This window comes from Myotis nattereri, assembly GCF_964212035.1.
Source record: "Myotis nattereri genome assembly, chromosome: 13".
In the NCBI taxonomy this organism is placed as follows: domain Eukaryota; kingdom Metazoa; phylum Chordata; class Mammalia; order Chiroptera; family Vespertilionidae; genus Myotis; species Myotis nattereri.
This window is the reverse complement of record NC_138088.1, coordinates 6540776-6558928: the sequence shown is the minus strand read 5'-3', so window position 1 is coordinate 6558928 and position 18153 is coordinate 6540776. Positions and strand designations below refer to the sequence as shown.

At 40.3% G+C, this 18153-nt stretch overlaps 1 protein-coding gene across 1 annotated transcript in view; it reads right to left on the bottom strand.

Moving 5' to 3' along the window:
• Positions 1-1466: 1466 nt before the first annotated feature.
• The window catches only part of ZFAND4 (zinc finger AN1-type containing 4), a gene marked incomplete at its 5' end in the record, with an annotated part of 82123 nt that continues 65436 nt past the window's right edge, over positions 1467-18153 (bottom strand). The window contains 4 exons of the mRNA XM_081104721.1: positions 1467-2406; positions 3378-3495; positions 8487-8541; positions 9553-10707. Coding sequence (XP_080960847.1) covers positions 2271-2406; positions 3378-3495; positions 8487-8541; positions 9553-10707 — 1464 coding nt within the window. The 3' untranslated portion in view covers positions 1467-2270. The remainder of the gene's footprint in view (positions 2407-3377; positions 3496-8486; positions 8542-9552; positions 10708-18153) is intronic.

Genomic DNA, 18153 nt, shown 5'->3' with positions numbered 1-18153 from the left:
ATAGAGAGCCCAGAAATATACCAATGCCTTTATGGTCAATTAAAATGTGACAAAGGGGGCAAGAACATATAATGGGATAAAGATAGTCTATTCAATAAATGGTGTTGGGAAAACTGGTGAGATAGTTGCAAAAAAAAAAGAAACTACACCACCTTCTTACACCCTACATAAGAATAAACTAAAAATGTATTAAAGGTTTAAATTTTAGACCCCAAACCATTAAAATTCTAGAAGAAAATATAGGCAGTAAAATCTGAGACATTTCTCATAGCAATACTTTTTCTAATATATCTCCTCTGACAAAGGTAATGATGGAAAAAGTAAACAAATGGGACTACATAAAACTAAAAAGTTTTCGCACAGCAAACGTAACCATCAACGAAATGAAAATGGGACCCACTGAATGGGGAAACATATTTGCCAATGATACATTTGATAAGGGGTTAATATCTAAAACTTATAAAGAACTTAACAAAACAATCCAATTAAAAAAATGGACACAGGACCTGAATAGACACTTCTCTGAAGAGAACATACAGATGGCCAATAGACATATGAAAAGATGCTCAAGGTCACTAATCATGAGAGAAATGCAAATTAGAACCACAATAAAATGTCCCCTCACACCTGTCAGAATGGCTACCTTCAGTAAATCAACAAGCAATAAATGTTGACGAGGATGCAGTGAAAAGGGAATCCTAGTGCACTGTCGGTGGAAATGCAAATTGGTGCAGCCACTGTGGGAAGCAGCATGGACTTACCTCAAAATATAAAAATGTAACTACCTATGACCCAGTGATTCCACTTCTGGGAAGATATCCAAAGAAACCATAACACTAACTTAAAAAATATATGCACCCCTATGTTCACTGCAGCATTATTTACAGTTGCCAAGATCTGGAAGCAGTAGATAAGTGGCTAAAAAAGGTACAGTTGATGTGGCTCAGTGGTTGAGCGTCGGCCTCTGAAGCAGAAGGTCACAGTTCGATTCCCAGTCAGGGCACATTCCTGGGTTGTGTGGTCAATCCCCTGGGGCGGGAGGGCGGGGTTCAGGAGGCAAGCTGATCAATGATTCTCTCATCATTGATGTTTCTATTTCTCTCTCCTTCTCCCTTCCTCTCTGAAATTAATAATATATATATACTTAAAAAGCTCTAGTATATTTACATAGTGAAATGCTATTCAACCACAAAAAGAAGAAAATCTTACCCTTTGCAGCTGTACTGATGGACCTGGAGAGTATTATGCTAAGTGAAATAAGCCAGTCAGAGAAAGACAAATACCATATGATCTCACTTACATGTGGAAACTAGTGAAAAATAAACTAACAAAATAGAAACAGAGGCATGGATACATGGAACAGACTGAAAGCTATCAGAGGGAAGGGTTTGGGGGATTTAGTGATAAAGGTGAAGAGATCAAGCAAAAAACAACTCAAAAATTATTTTAAATAATCAAACTCATAATGAAATTGAATATTTATTTTAATTTCTCCTTGTAATAGCACTCAACATATAAGAAAAACAAAGCAAGTTGTGAGATTTTGTTTTTCAAAAATTGAAAAGTTGGATTCTGAATTTAATGGCAACAAGTGGGACATCCATTTTAAAACTACCATTCAAAAAGTAGTATTTTAAGAAATATATACTATGATTAACATGATGTGTTTTATAGAATGGATACATATCCGAATGCCAATGTGAATACGGAAGAATTATATGTATTAAAAACACACTGGAAAACCAAATGTTCTTTTTTATAAAAAGCAGCTTGAAATAAAAAGGAACTTGCTAGTGAACTGAATAAACTTTCACACATGGGATTTTTCTTTTACAAATCCCCACCCACCCCACCCCCACAAAAAAAAAAAAGTGGTCGGTTTGAATAGTGCCATTGCACGAAAGGTCATTTCTGTACAATGTGGAAGACAGTTATGCAGTCAATGGTCACTTCCTAAAGTGCGTCTTTTGAAGACTTGTCTAGTAAAATTGCAATATCAAATATATAGATACTTAACATAAGACATGCAACAACAAAGCTAACTCATTTAGTTTAAAGTTTTTAAAACTACTTTTAAAACTTTTGATTCACCAAAAAATAGAGATGTCAAATACAGTAGCATTCTCATTCTCCAACAGTGTGCATTGTATGCTTTTGTTATTTGGTAAATCTTTTGGTATGGAACAAAATTAATGCAGTCTAACAATATTTCTTCTGGCTGTCATTGTAATACGATTCCTCGGGCAGAACAGTTAGGTGCAGAGCAAGAGTTAGATTTTTGGAAGTTTTGGTGCATTAACCACAGGATTTGCCTCCTGTAAGTATCTCCTCCCTGCACTCTTGTAATCATAGGTGCAGCCATGAGTTTCTGCATAGCGATGAGATGCACAGAAGTTGTTTCCACATCTAAAGCACAAAAAAGTTCACATGAATAGTCACATTTTTATTAGAGGCTCTTCTCTGGGAGATTAGCACTTGACTTCAGGGAGTCCAACAGGAGCCCTGTGGTTCTCTTGAGCCATTTCAGCATGGGCATTTCCCTTCTGCTTATAGACAAGCACAAGCACCACCCCCAAAAGAACGAGCTAATTGTCCATAATCATGAGAGTTTATAATAAAGAATCCATTATGGAATGAAATAGGGTGTAGACCTTTGGGAAGTAGTAAAATTGCAAAAACTGATAAATAGTCTAACTATTTAAACCTGGGAGAACTATGAATTTCTGAAATTTGTCTAATAGGAAAATTAAATTATGTAAAAGCTAACTAAACCACGAATGGATTTAAAAAATATTTCTAGTAACAAGATAAGCTGTTCCCATTTGAATAAAATACACTCTAAAAAGCAGCAGTTATTTTTAATATCTGTCCTCAACCTAAGGGCAGACACCATCTTTGAAGCATATTAATCTATACTAATAAAATAATTATGGATAGAAAGAAATTCATTAATTTTTATAAATATATTATTCATCTGTTTTGAAATAAAAAGCATACTATATAATTGTTAAAATTTATACTACATTAATTTTAAATGTAGTCCTTTCTTATTGTATTTAAAATAGAATATTAGAGGGATTCTTCCAAGCTGTATTACAACAACAAATGAGTATATCTATCATAAAAAAAGTATAGTCTCCCATTGGTTTAAACCTTCTAATTTAAAGGGCAGGGCAGGATCTCATGAGTTTGGAAATTCATGAGCTATCTAGTTGCTCTTTACTTCAGCCAATTAGAAGGAGTTAAACAGAGGTCTGCCATATGAACATCATCTTCATGATGTTCTGAATAACCAACTTAAAGAACATTTTACATTATATTCCCAAGTTGGGCTATCACAAAGAAAGCATCTCAACTTTTCCAGCTAGCCAACCTGCCTGCATTCGTAGCTAGTAGCCAGTCCAGTTTTCTTCCCACAAAGAAAACAATGCTTTGCTGTTTTCTTCTTTGTTTGAATAGGGGCTTGCACAGGTGGGAGGAGATGAGTACATTCTCCTGTTTAGAGAAAGGAAACCTTGATTAATACAGGCATAAAATTCTAAATGTGAAATGCTATTAAGCAAAACAATCATATACTTTACAAAGTGGTCGCCCTGATATTTCAAGTGTCCACTTGGTCGCATACAGAGTTATTACAATATTATTGATTATGCTGTAGTTTACAACCATGTGACTATTCTATAACTACCAATTTCTACTACTTTTTTTTAAAAATCCTCACCCGAGAACATCATGTTGATTTTAGAGAGAGGACGAGGGGGAGAGAAAGAGAGAAAGAAACATGGACTTGTTGCCTCCCATATGTGACCCAAACAAGATCAAACTCACAACAGGAATTAAATCCACAACCTTTCAGTGTATGGGATAATGCTCCAACCAACTGAGCCACACCAGTCAGGGCCCAATTTATACTTCTTAATCTCTTCACCTTTTTACTCAACCCTCCCAACCCCACTATCCTCTTGGCAACCATTACTCTATTCTCTGTATCTAGAGTCTGTTTCTACTTTGTTTGTTCATTTATTTTGTTCTCTAGATTCAATTATAAGTGAAATCCTACAGTATGATTTTTAAATTTTAGTTTTTAATCCCTTCACCTTCTTTTATCCTATCCCAAATTCCCTCCCCTCTTACAGCTGTCAGTCTGTTCCATGTATCCATGCTTCTGTTTCTATTTTGTTTGTCAGTTTATTTTATTCATTAAATTCCACGTATGAGTGAGATCATATGGTATTTGTCCTCTGACTGGCTTATTTTACTTAGCACAATAACCTCCAGGTCCATCTATGCCATTGCAAAAGGTAAGATTCCTTTTTTTCCCCTGGCCAAGTAGTATTCCAACTAGTATTATGTAAATATACCACAGCTTTTTTATCTGCTTCCAGATCCTAGCTATCTTATATAATAAAAGGCTAATATGCAAATTGTCCCCTTGAGAGTTCAGTTGACAAGGAGTTCAACCGACTGGGAGTTCAACCACTTGCTATGACATGCGCTGACCACCAGGGGGTGGCGCGGAATGAAGGAATCCCCCGGCCGGCAGCCAGGGGAAGGAAGGCCCCAATTGGCCCTGATCACCGGCCAGCCCTAGGGACCCTACCCATGCACAAATTTTGTGCACTGGGCCTCTAGTTGTAAATACTGCTGTTATGAACATAGGGCGCACATATTCTTCCTGATTGGTGTTTCAGGCTTCTTAGGATATATTTCTAGAAGTGGGGTCACTGGGTCAAATGGCAGTTCCATTTTATTTTATTTATTTTTTAGGAAACCCCACACTGTTTTCCATAGTGGTTGTACCAGTCTGCATTCCCACCAGCAGTGCAATAGGGTTCCCTTTTCTCCACATCCTTGCCAACACTTGTTGTTTGCTGATTTATTGATGGTAGCCATTCTGACAGGTGTGAGGTGGTATCTCATTGTCGTTTTAATTTGCTTCTCTCTGATGATTAGTGATGTTGAGCATTTTTTCATATGTCTCTTGGCCATTTGTATATCCTCTTTGGAGAAGTGTTTATTCAGGTCTTCTGCCCACTTTTTAATTGGATTGTTTGTTTTTTGAGTGCTGAGTTGTCTGAGTTATTTATAAATTTTGGATATTACCCCTAGCCAGTTTGGCTGAGGGGATAGAGCATCAGCCTGTGGACCAAAGGGTCCTGGGTTTGCTTCCAATCAAGGGCACATGCCCAGTTGAGGGCTCAATCCCCTGTAGGGGGTGTGCAGGAGGTAGCTGAAAAATGATTCTCTCATCATTAATGTTTCTTTCTCTCCCTCTCCCTTCCTATCTGAAATCAATAAAAACATATTAAAAATAAACAAAAGAGGAGAAACCAAGATGGCGGCATAGGTAAACACAGGAAATTGCTGCCTCGCACAACAACTTCAAAAATACAACTAAAAGACATCATCCAGAATGGACATCATCCAGAACCACAGGAAGGCTGGCTGAGTGGAAATTCTACAACTAGAAGGAAAGAGAAAAGCACTGAGACTCAGAGGAGTTGCGGAAGTAAACTGCAGAGGTACGGAGGCTCGAGCGTGGAATGGGGCTGGCACCTGAGGACGCGGCTGTCTTTTTGAATCGGGAGGCAGTCACAAGCTCCCGACTGCTCTGAACTCCGGTTCCGGGAAGTCTCTGGGGACCCAGGACTCATACGGTGAGAAACTGGACTGTCTGGCAATGGGCAGAATTCGGAACTTGAGGGCGACTGTCCCTCAGAGGTGCTTGCAGCGATTACCGGGACACTGAGACGCGGGGCCCCTTAGGGAAGGGCTGAGAATCAGCTGCTTGCTCCGCCCTGCTGATCCCCTGAGACCCTGCCCCGCCCAGGCTGCAGCAGAGGCTTTTGCATATGAATGCCCTGGTCCTTTGCAATCTGAAAATTACCTAACAAACTGCAGCTGGGCCAGACAGACCCAGAACTTCCAAGAGAAGGCCCAAGGCCCCATAGCAGCTTGCATTGCTTCACAGCTGGGCCTCATCTGGGCACCTCCAAACCCCAAACAAAGAAGAGGAATCTGCAGATCTCTCCATAGCTCCTGCTGGGTAGCCTCAGGCAGAGGCTAAATTAGCACCTCCTTAGAGATCCAAGAGCTAGTGTACCCAGTGGTCAGAGTGGGACCATCCAGATTACAATTCCTCAGATCCATAAGGGACACACTCAGGGGGCAGATTCAGTGAGCACCAAAGCCCCACTGAAGCAAGTCTTGCCCCAGAAGGGTGTCTTCAGCACAGAAGTTCTCCCACTGCAGACACAGCTGATTCTCACAGCCAATTGGCCTGCAGGTCAATTCCTCCCAGTGATACCTACAACAATCAAGGCTTAACTATAACAAGACTGTTCACAAAACCCACAAAGGGGTGCACCAAGAGTGTCCACCTCAGGTAATTGGGGAGGCTGGGCCACTGGGCCCTATAGGACATCTAGCACAGAAAGCCACTCTATCAACATAGGGAAGCAGCCAAAATGCGGAGACAAAGAAACAGGACACAAATGACAGAAGTGGAGGAAAGCAAACTACTGTATATAGAGTTTAAAACCACACTTTTAAGGTTTTTCAAGAACTTTCTAGAAACCGCCGACAAATTTAGTAAGACCCTCAAAAAGACGGGTGAGACCACTGATAAATGTAGTGAGAGCCTCTTGAAATCTAGTGAGACCCTCGAGGTTATGAAAAAGGACCAACTAGAAATTAAGCAAACACTGACTGAAATAAAGGATATTATGCAGAGTTCCAACAGCAGACTAGAGGATCACAAGAATCAAGCCAAAGATTTGAAATACGAAGAAGCAAAAAACACCCAACTGGAAAAGCAAAACGAAAAAAGAATCCAAAAATACGAAGATAGTGTAAGGAGCCTCTGGGACAGCTTCAAGTGTACCAACATCAGAATTATTGGGGTGCCAGAAGAAGAGAGAGAGCAAGATATTGAAAACCTCTTTGAAGAAATAATGACAGAAAACTTCCCCTACCTGGTGAAAGAAATAGACTTACAAGTCCAGGAAGCGCAGAGAACCCCAAACAAAAGGAATCCAAAGAGGACCACACCAAGACACATCTTAATTAAAATGCCAAGAGCAAAAGACAGAGAGAGAATCTTAAAAGCAGCAAGAGAAAGTCAGTTACCTACAAGGGAATACCCATACGACTGTCAGCTGATTTCTCAACAGAAACTTTGCAGGCCAGAAGGGAGTGGCAAAAAAATATTCAAAGTGATGAATGCCAAGAACCTACAAACCAAGATTACTTTATCCAGCAAAGCTATCATTCAGAATTGAAGGTCAGATAAAGAGCTTCACAGATAAGGAAAAGCTAAAGGAGTTCATCACCACCAAAGCAGTATTATATGAAATGCTGAAAGGTATCCTTTAAGAAGAGGAAGAAGAAAAAGGTAAAGATACAAATTATGAACAACAAATACACATCTATCAACAAGTGAATCTAAAAATCAAGTGAATAAATAATCTGATGAACAGAATAAACTGGTGATGATAAAAGAATCAGGGGCATAGAAAGGGAGTGGACTAACTATTCTTGTGGTGGAAAGGGGTGGGAGGGACGTGGGAAGAGACTGGACAAAAATCGTGCACCTATGGATGAGGACAGTGTGGGGGGGTGAGGGTGAGGGTGGGGTGGGAACCGGGTGGAGGGGAGCTATGGGGGGAAAAAAGAGAAACAACTGTAATAATCTGAACAATAAATATTTAATTATTTTTTAAAAAATAAAGGGCCAGAAAGTTGAGAATCACTGCTTTAAGGTGTTACTAGTACAATGGAGTGCTAATGCTATAGTCAGGTCTGCTACTATTCCTTGGAAAGGGCTGGTCCTAGAAATGGTCCTTTTCTTTTATCCAGTTCATCAAAAGGAACTCTTATACCAACCTTGATATTGGATCATGTAATGTTAAGAAACGACTTTCTAGGGCAGTGGTTCTCAACCTGTGGGTCGCGACCCCTTTGGCAGTCGAATGACCTTTTCACAGGGGTTGCCTAAGACCATCCTGCATATCAGATATTTACATTACGATTCATAACAGTAGCAACATTACAGTTATGAAGTAGCAACAAAAATAATTTTATGGTTGGGTCACAACATGAGGAACTGTATTTAAAGGGCCAGAAGGTTGAGAACCACTGTTCTAGGGTACTTTGTCAAAACCCACCCAGCAACCCAGCATGGCTCTAGAGTGGCCAGTGCCTGGGAGCATTGGGGACTACATGTTAACTCTTCACTCTTCTTTTCTTTTCACATAGACCATATTCCTTCCCAGGCAGCAGACACCTAAATTTCATTTTAGTTTTATTTGTCAAATACATCCTACAGTCAGTTCCAATAGTCATTTTCTTAAGTGGAACAAAGTTTAGGGAGAGTTTACTCTGTATATACTACAGAGAAGGTTCTTCGCATTTCTGTGAAATTCAACAATATGTATAATGATATGATTATTAGTCTTATATTGTTTTTAAAATTATCTATAGCTTACCTACTCTTTTACCTGCTGCTGCATTATTTCCATTCATTCCAATACCACGGGCAGACTACAATTGAAACAGAAAACATCTATGGTGTGAGTTAATGGGGAACAGAATTAAAGACCACCAAGCATGGAATACTTGTACTTTATTACAAAAATGCTGTTGGACTTCATTTGAAATTATCTAACCGAATTTTAATTAAATTAACTTGGAACCTGATTCTCACATTCAGCAATATTGTACTTATTACTTATTTTTAAAAGAGTATAATTTAATGGCTCCAATAACAGTTCTCATTTGGGGAAAAATTAATAAAAATAGCATTTAAAAATAAAGTATTTCTCCCCTTATCCATGGTTTTGCTTTCCAGTTTCAGTTACCTAAAGTTAACTGATATTTAGTCTGAAAATATTAAATGAGAAATTCCAGAAATAAACAATTCACAAATTTTAAATTGTGTGAGTAGCAGAAATCTCACTCTATCCTGCCCAGGATGTGAATCATGGTTTTGTCCAGAATATCCAAACTCAGTTGATCTCATGTGGGCATTATACCATCTCACATTATCACAAGAAGAAGAAGGGTGAGCCCAACACAATAAAATATTTTGAGAGAAAAATCATGTTCACATAACTTTTATTACAGTATATTGTTATAATTGTTCTATTTTATTAGTCATTGTTGTTAATATCTTACTGTGCCTAATTTATAAATTAAACTTTATCACAAATATGTATGTATAGGAAAAATATAGTATATATAGAGTTTGGTATTATCATGGTTTCAGATATCCACTACAGGTATTGAAACATATCCCCCACACATTGCGGGGCAGGGGGACTGCTGCAATAAGTTGTCTACACAAAATTATTTTCAAGTTGCAATTTGCAATTTAGGACTATAAAATTATTTAAAAATCAACTATCAAAAAGATTTTCTACAAAGTAGATAAAGAAATTATTAAAAGAAGTCAACCTTAGGTCTCCTTATTTATGTAAACAAAAAAATAAACTTTAAATATGTTGAATCATTACAAGGACAACTACTAGAACATATTGAAAAGTAGATACTTACTAGATAAAAATCTGTAGATTCTAACTGGGGAGAGCTTTTCCTAATGCATTCTTCCTGAAAATGCTGGAGGTTTGTAGACAGCCCAATTCCAGAGGTCCGAAGCCTACCTACCCCACGCGAGCTCTGTAACCCATCTCTGCTTGCGCTCCGGGCCAGCGAAGCAAGAAAACCTATATTATTTACACAACCGACAGGCTCTTTGGAAGCCTTGTTAGCCATTTCTGTGATATCCCGAGCCTCAACTTTAGAAATAATATCAGATCTTTTCCCAGGTGAATCAACTTTAACAGCTCGAAAGCGAGTAGTCCTAGAGAAAGAAGAGTCAGCCATATTTCGAACATCCAATGACCGGAGCACATTTTGTGAAGCAGAAGACTGGAGAGTCCGAGACTCAAAACATTTCGACTGTCTCTGTGGCTTCACCAGAGAATGATGGAGTGACATTGGTGTAGAACAGTGAAGAGGTGACAAGAGTCTGTTCTTGTGAGGACTTAATTCACGGTTGTTGAGAACTGTAGTCTCTACTGATTCACCACTCAACATTCTCGCAACATGTTTAAGATGCTGCTCTGTAGCTTTCAACCCTTTGTCAGGATTTACCTTCCGTGTGCCTTCTAAACCGCTGCTCTGCTCATCAATATTTCCTTCTGAAAACAAAGGAAACGAACCCACTTCAGGTAGAAGGGATTTTTCAGTTACACACTCTTCAGGAGCTGGAAATAAAACAGTGTCATCCTCATTATTAGGTGACAAATTTCCCGAAAAGTGCTTTGTCCGCCTAGGCAGGGATGGTCCAAGATGGAGCACAGAATCAGCAAACTCTTTGTCATTTTCCAACTCCACATGGGGTATTTGAGGTGACAGTTTGGTGCTACCACTGGAATGAGGCAGTGTGTTACTCTCCCAGTTAGTATCTTCCTTGAGGAAATCACCAGCTATAGATGATATGGGCCTATCAGCAGCGGGCAGGGCTGTCAAACTTGCAATTGCATTGCTGGATGTTTCAGGCAGACAGGCATTCCCAGGAGATGGTAAACAAGACTGCCCGATGTGGGGGAGAACTCGTAGCAATCTGTGCCGAGTAGCTGCCGTGGAACTACTAGAAGATCGAGGAGCTACAGGTGGGCGAGGTTTTACCTTGACAGCTTTCTTAGGCTAAAAGAAAAGAGTGAATACATAATTCCTTTACATGAATTCATTACATTATTCATTTATATAACTCATTTTATGTGCCCATTAACAGAAATTAATGAAGGAAGGAAATGTGATTTGCTGTAACACACTGGCATTTTGATTACCTTAATTTAAAATATTAAAATATTAAGCTTATGGTAGAGAAGAATTTTGCTATCTTCATTAACTATAATTTTCTGAGAATAATTTGATTTTCTCGCATCTAATTATCAGACTTTGGCTGTAAAGAAACATCATTGATTATATTAGATATGACATTGCTGACCTATTTTAGATCCCAAACAACTCTTACTAGTAAGATGAGTAAGTGGTTGGCAAGGTAGGTATTGCAGAAAAGAGTTAACAGAACCAAACTGCTATCCGTGAAAAGCCCTGCTTGCAATGCTGGTCCTTGGCTGGTTCTGGGAACTTGTACTGAAGAGGGCTCCCTCCCCCCTGGATGATAAGAGTGGCCCATTGTGCTTAACCAGTTTGTGCAAACAATATGGTTTATGCCAAACACCAGCTTTTCTTCTGGGAGTGTGTAATTTTGGTACATGCTAGGCAGAGGGTATCTACATAAACAGCCTCTAATAAAACACCTGAGCACAGAGTCTCCAACGTGCCTCCCCAGTAGACAACATTCTACACGTGCCGACAAAACTGACTGATAGAGGAATTAAGTGCATCCTATGAGACTCCACCAGGAAAGGATCTGGGAAGCTTATGCCTGGTTTCCCTTTGCCTTTGCCGGTTTTGCTTTATACCCATTCCCTGTAGAGATGTTAGCCATGAACACAACTATATGCTAGTCTTACGAGTCTTCCTAGCAAACCTTTCCACCTGGGAGGTCTCTGAGTCCCTGATACAGTAGGTTCTAGATTTTAATAAAAGTATCACAACAATTCACAATGTTACAGATAAAGTTGAAAATTAAAGATGATATGAGTATCCGGATGGAATGGAATACCTGATGACATACCAATACTTCCATACTAGAAGTATAACAAAAGCTAGATAATTCAGTGGATACCATTTGAGGCAAGAAGTAAGGAGCTAAAAATCCCAAGAAAAAAGAATGTTGGAAAGATATGCTGGCTCCTATAGCTGCTTTTATCCTAGGACCATTGTCTTGCAAATTTGCAATTCTATACTCAGCGCAAACATTCTTCAAAAATGAAGGTCGCCTGGCTGGTGTGGCTCAATTGATTGGAACGTGGTACCATACACAAAAGGCTGTGGGGCTGTGGGTTCGATTCCTGGTCAGGAGAGCACATACTTAGGTTGCACATGGGAAAGGCAACAGATTGATGTTTCTTTCTCATATCAACGTTTCTCTCTCTCTCTCATCTCTCTCTCTCTCTCTCTCTCTCTCTCTCTCTCTCTCATTCTCTCTCTCTCTCTCTCTCTCTCTCTCTCTCTCTCTCTCTCATCCTCTCCCTCCCTCCCTCCCTCTTCTCCTCTCTCTCAAATCAATAAGCATGTCCTAGGTGAGGAATAAATAAATAAATAAATGCAGGTGTTGACTTCAGTGCTGTAGAGATTAATGGTGCTTGCCTAAATCTGAATTTCTCCATGGATTTTCCAAAAAACCATACAGATCAACAACATAAGCAAATAAAATCACCCATAAACCATACCTTCATCAAAACTAAAAGACAGACAAATTTAACTTAAAATTACCTGTAAATAGGAAAATACTCAAATCCAGGAAACTCATCTGCAAATCCTATGCCTATGGTGAAAGCGTGGAACAAGTTAGAAAGGAAGAAAGAAAGGAGGGAAGGAGAGGAGAGAGAGAGGAGGAAGGAGGGGGGAGGGAAGAGGGGAGAGGAAACGGAGAAGAGAAAAACAGATGTGGATAAACTAGGGCTAATGGAACAAGTATAAAATAAACCCAAAAAGAGAAAATCCCACTTCATTATGAAAAATGCTGAAAGCAGCAGGTCTAATATCCTAGGAAATAGAAAAAAAGTGACTTAAACTGTTCGAGACCTGAGGCGACAGCCTCCAGAAGGCACCACTTCTCTAGCAAGTGGGGAGCTGGAAGGAAAAGGCACCCATTTAGAACTTGACAGTGAAGGTGAATAGGCAGCAAGAAAGTGAAAGAATCCTATACACAAAAGGGAACCACAAAATCGTAAACACATCAACCCCACCTTTCAATAAACTGCCATTGATTTAAAACACTGCATTTCACTATACAGAGAGAAGAGGGTACTGACGTAAGTAATTTACTGTGCCACACAAAATCCTCACTTTGGGCCCTAGCTGGGCAGCTCAGTGGGTTGGAGCATGATCTGGTCCACCAGAAGGTTGCGGGTTCGATTCCCAGTCAGGGCATAGGCCTGAAATGTGGGTTTGATCCCCACTCAGGGCATGTCGAGAGGAAACCAGGCCGTGTTTCTCACATTGAAGTTTTTCTCTCTCTCTAAAATTAATAAACGGGAAAACCAAGATGGCAGCGTAGGTAAATGCCCATACTCGCCGCCTCCCACAGTCACATCAAAATTACAACTAAAATACTGAACAGCCATCATTCAGAACAGCCTGAAAGCTGGCTGAATGGAAGTCCTACAACTCGAGAAGTGAAGAAGGCACATTGAGACAGGTAGGAGGGGCAGAGGCGCGGAACGGGCTGGTCTGGAGGGAGATCTTCGCTGCGGAGGCTGCCCTGAGGAGCAAGGGGTCTCAGCCCCACACTAGACGCCCAACTCAGGGTTCCAGAGCTGGGAAGAGAAGTCCCCATAACTTTGAGCTGTAAAAACCAGTGGGGCCGAAACCGGTTTGGCTCAGTGAATAGAGCGTCGGCCTGCGGACTGAAGGGTCCCAGGTTCGATTCCGGTCAAGGGCATGTACCTGGGTTGCGGGCACATCCCCAGTGGGAGATGTGCAGGAGGCAGCTGATAGATGTTTCTCTCTCATCGATGTTTCTAACTATCTCTCTCCCTTCCTCTCTGTAAAAAATCAATAAAATATATATATTTTTAAAAAAAAGTAAAAAAAAACAAAAACCAGTGGGGATTGTGGCTGCATGAGGTGGAGGCTGCTGGAGACCCAGGTGTTTCTCTTAAAGGGCCGGTGCACAAACTTACTTGGACTCGATCCCTCTGAGCTCCAGCACAAGGCAGCTTTGGGGTTCCCGGACACATACGGGGAGAAAATGGATTGTCTGGCATCGGGGCAGGAACTCCGGGACAGCTTTCTCCCAGATGATGGTGCTCACAGGGGTCATTGTTCCTGTGCTGGCACCTCCCCTGTCACAGGGCTGACCAGCAGCCATATGAGAGTCTTCATCAGCCAGGCTCACACTTTGGCTCCACCCTGGTGATTCCCTGAGACCCTGCCCCATCCAATTTGCAGCTTTTCCATCTGAATGGCCTGTCCTGGCTCAGGCTTCACTTAGCTGAAACAAGCTGCAGCGGGTCAGCATGCTCCAAACCCATCAATAGAAGGCCCAAGACCCAGCACTAGCACCCAGCCTGCCTTGTTTCACAGCTGGGTCCTGCCTGGGCACTTCCAAACCCAATAGCAAGCATCTGCAAATCTCTCTGTAGCACCTGTGGGGTGGCCTCAGCCAGTGGCTGACTTTGGACCTCCCTGGAGGCCCTAGAGCCAGTGCACCTGGTGAACAGCTTCAGACCATAACAGATTACAACTTTACACATCCATGAGTGACACACTCAAGGGGCAGACTCAGTGAGCAACCAGTAACAGAACTAAGGGAAGAAACTGACAAAAACACAATGACAGTAGGGCACCCAAATATCCCATTGACAGTTATGGATATAGCATCCAAACAAAAATCAGTAAGGAAATATTGGCCTTAAATGACACATTGGACCAAATGAATATAATTGACATACACAGAGCCTTTCATCCCAGCACACCAGATTATACATTCTTCTCCAGTACAAATGGAACCATCTCAAGGATGTACAGTATTCTACAACACAAAAAGTAGCCTCATCAAATTTAAAAAGATGGAAATCGTACCAAGCATGTTCTCTAATCACAATGCTTTGAAATTAGAAACCAACTGGGAAAAAAGTGGAAAAACCCACAAATATGTGAAGATTAAACAACATGCTACTAAAGAATGACTGGGTCAAAGAAAGAATAGAAGGAGAGATCAGCCCTGGCCAATGTGGTCAAGTGGTTAGAGTGTCAGTCCTGAAACCTAAGGGTCACGAGTTCAATTCCTCGTCAAGGGCACATATGTGGGTTACAAGTTCAATCCCCACCCTAGTCAGGATACATGCAAGCGGCAACTAATTGATGTCTCTCTCACATCGTTATTTCTCTCTCTCTCTCTCTCTCCCATCCCCTGCTCCCTCCCTTCACTCTCTAAAAATCAATAGAAAAAAGTATCTTCTGGTGAGGATTAACAAAACAAAAAACAAAAAAAGGTGAGATCAAATAAGGGGCAAATAAATATGTCCCAAACGAAAAAAATGGGAAAAATCTCCAGAAAAAGAATGAAATGAAATGGAGGCAAGCAAACTACCAGATACAGATTTTGAAACAATGATTATAATGATGCTCAAGGAACTTAGTGAGAACTTCAACCACATAAAAAGAAAACACAGAAACCATAAAAAAGAACCAGCCAGAAATACAACTGAAATTAAGAATATACTAGAATGGCCTAGCTTGTTTGGTTCAGTGGATAGAGCACTGGCCTGCAGACTGAAGGGTCCCAGGTTCAATTCCAGTCAAGAGCACATGCCTGGGTTGCAGGCTCGATCCCCACTAGAGGGTGTGCAGAAGGCAGCCAATCAACAATTCTCTCTTATCATTGATGTGTCTAGCTCTCTCCCACTCCCTTCCTCTTTGAAATCAATAAAAAAATATATATTTTAAAAAGAATACATTAGAATGAACCAATAGCAGATTAGATGAAGCAAAGGATGCAAATCAGTGATTTGGAAGACAAGGTAGCAGATAACACCCAATCAGTACAGAAAAAAAAATTTTTTTAAATGTGGATAGTTTAAGTGACCTCTGGGACAACATCAAGCATAACAACATCCAAATCATAAGGGTACCAGAAGGAGAACAGAGAGAGCAAGGGATTGCAAACCTACTTGAAAAGAATGACTGAAAACTTCCCTAACGTGGTGAAGGAAAAAGACACATAAGTCCACGAAGGACAAAGTCCTAAACAAGATGAACCCAAAGTGACCCACACCAGGACACATGATAATTAAAATGGCAATGGTTAAAGACAAAGAGAGAATCTTAAAAGCAGCGAGAGAAAAGCAGTTAGTTACCTACAAAAGAGTTCCCATAAGACTGTCAGCTGATTTCTCAACAAAAACTTTATAGGCCAGAAGAGATTGGTATAAAATATTCAAAATTATGAAACTCAAGGACCTACAACCAAGATTACTCCTCCCAGAAAGAATATCATTTAGAATTTAAGAACAGATAAAGAGCTTCCCAGACAAGAAAAAGCTAAAGAAATTAATCACCACCAAACCAGTAGTACAAGACATGTTAAAGGGTCTTTTTTAAGAAGGGGAAAAACGTAAAAAATATGAACAATAAAAATGGCAATAAAGACATATCTATTAACAATCACTTTAAATGTAAATGGGTTAAGTGCTCCAATGAAAAGACAGAGAGTGGCTAAGTGGATAAGAAAACAAGACTCTTACATATACTGTCTACAAGGGACTCACTTCAGATTGAAAGACACACACACAGACTGAAAATAAAAGGTTGGGATATTTTATGAAAATGGGAACAAACAGAAAAAAGTGGGGTATCAATACTTATACCAGACAAAGTAGACTTCAAATCAAAGGCTATAACAAAAAAAAAGACAAAGAAGGACCCAGCAATTCCACTTCTGGGTATTTATCTGAAGAAACCCAAAACACTAAAATGGAAAAAACATGTACACCTAGTCCTATATAATAAAAGCCTAATATGCTAAGTGTCCAGTTGTCTGTTCAACCAATCAAAGCATAATATGCTAATGATATGTTAAGGCTGCTCAACCGCTTGCTATGACATGAACTGACCACCAGGGGGCAGACGCTCCAACCAGTTGGTTAGCTTGCTGCTGGGGTCTGGCCAATAGGGACTGCGCAAGCAGGCCATACATGCCCTGGAGCCCTCCTGCAGTCCCTCCCCAGCTGGCCAACCACCTGCGTTCCTCCCCGACCCTGATCTTGCACCAGTGGGGTCCCTCCGCCTGGCCTGCACCCACTCGCAATCTGGGACCCCTTAAAGCAGTGGTTCTCAACCTTCCTACTGCCGCGACCCTTTAATACAGTTCCTCATGTTGTGGTGACCCCCAATTTCATTGTTTCAAACTGAACATAATTAAAGCATAGTGATTAATCACAAAAACAATATGTAATAATATATGTGTTTTCGGATGATCTTAAGCAACCCCTGTGAAAGGGTCATTCGACCCCCGAAGGGGTCGCCATCCAGAGGTTGAGAACCGCTGCCTTAGAGGATGTCAGAGAGCCATTTTGGCTTGATCCTGCACGCCAGGCCAAGGGACCCCAATGGTGTGCGAATTCGTGCATCGGGCCTCTAGTATAAAATAATAGCAAACTAAATCTAAAGACATAAAAAGGGAAAATCCTCACAGCCAAGAGTGGTTCATTCGAAGAATATAATAATGATTTCATACTTTTGGATTTCTTATTTGACTTGTTATTTATAAATCTGTTATTCTAAAATATTAGACTTTCCTGGTATCTTTCTGTTATTGACTCCTAGTTTTATTTCATTGTAGTAAGAGAGGATTTTGCTAAGTAAAATAAGCAAGTCAGAGAAAGACAAATACCATATGATCTCACTTATTTGTGGAATCTAATGAACAAAATAAACTGATGAGCAAAACAGAAACAGAGGCATGGATACATGGAACAGACTGACAGCTGTCACAGGAGAGGTAGGGGGAGACTAGATGAAAGAAGGTGAAGGAATTAGCTAAAGAACTCATAGACCCAGAAAATGGTGTGGTGATGACCAGAGGGAAGGTGTGGTGGCTGGGTGGAGGTGGGCAAAAGAAAATGAGGGACATCTGTAATAGTGTCAACAATAAATATAAAGTTAAAAAAGAAGCATTTCTATGTAATTTGAATCTTTTCAAAATATTGGGACTTATTTGCTAGATGTATACAGTTTATCTTAGTAAATGTTCTGAGTGCACTTTTTAAAAATGTATTCTGCTGTCATTAGGTGGAGTAGTCTATAAATGTCAGTTGGGACAAGGAGGTATTGTCAAGCCTTTTTGTGTCCTTTCTGATTGTTTATCTTTTCTATCCATTTTCTGAGAGTGGGAATGTAGAAATCTTCTATAGTAATAAAAGCATAATATGCTAATTAGACAGGACAGCTGAATGACCTTCCAGACATCCTTCTGGACAACCTTCCAGACGAAGCCAGGGCTGTGAGGGCCAA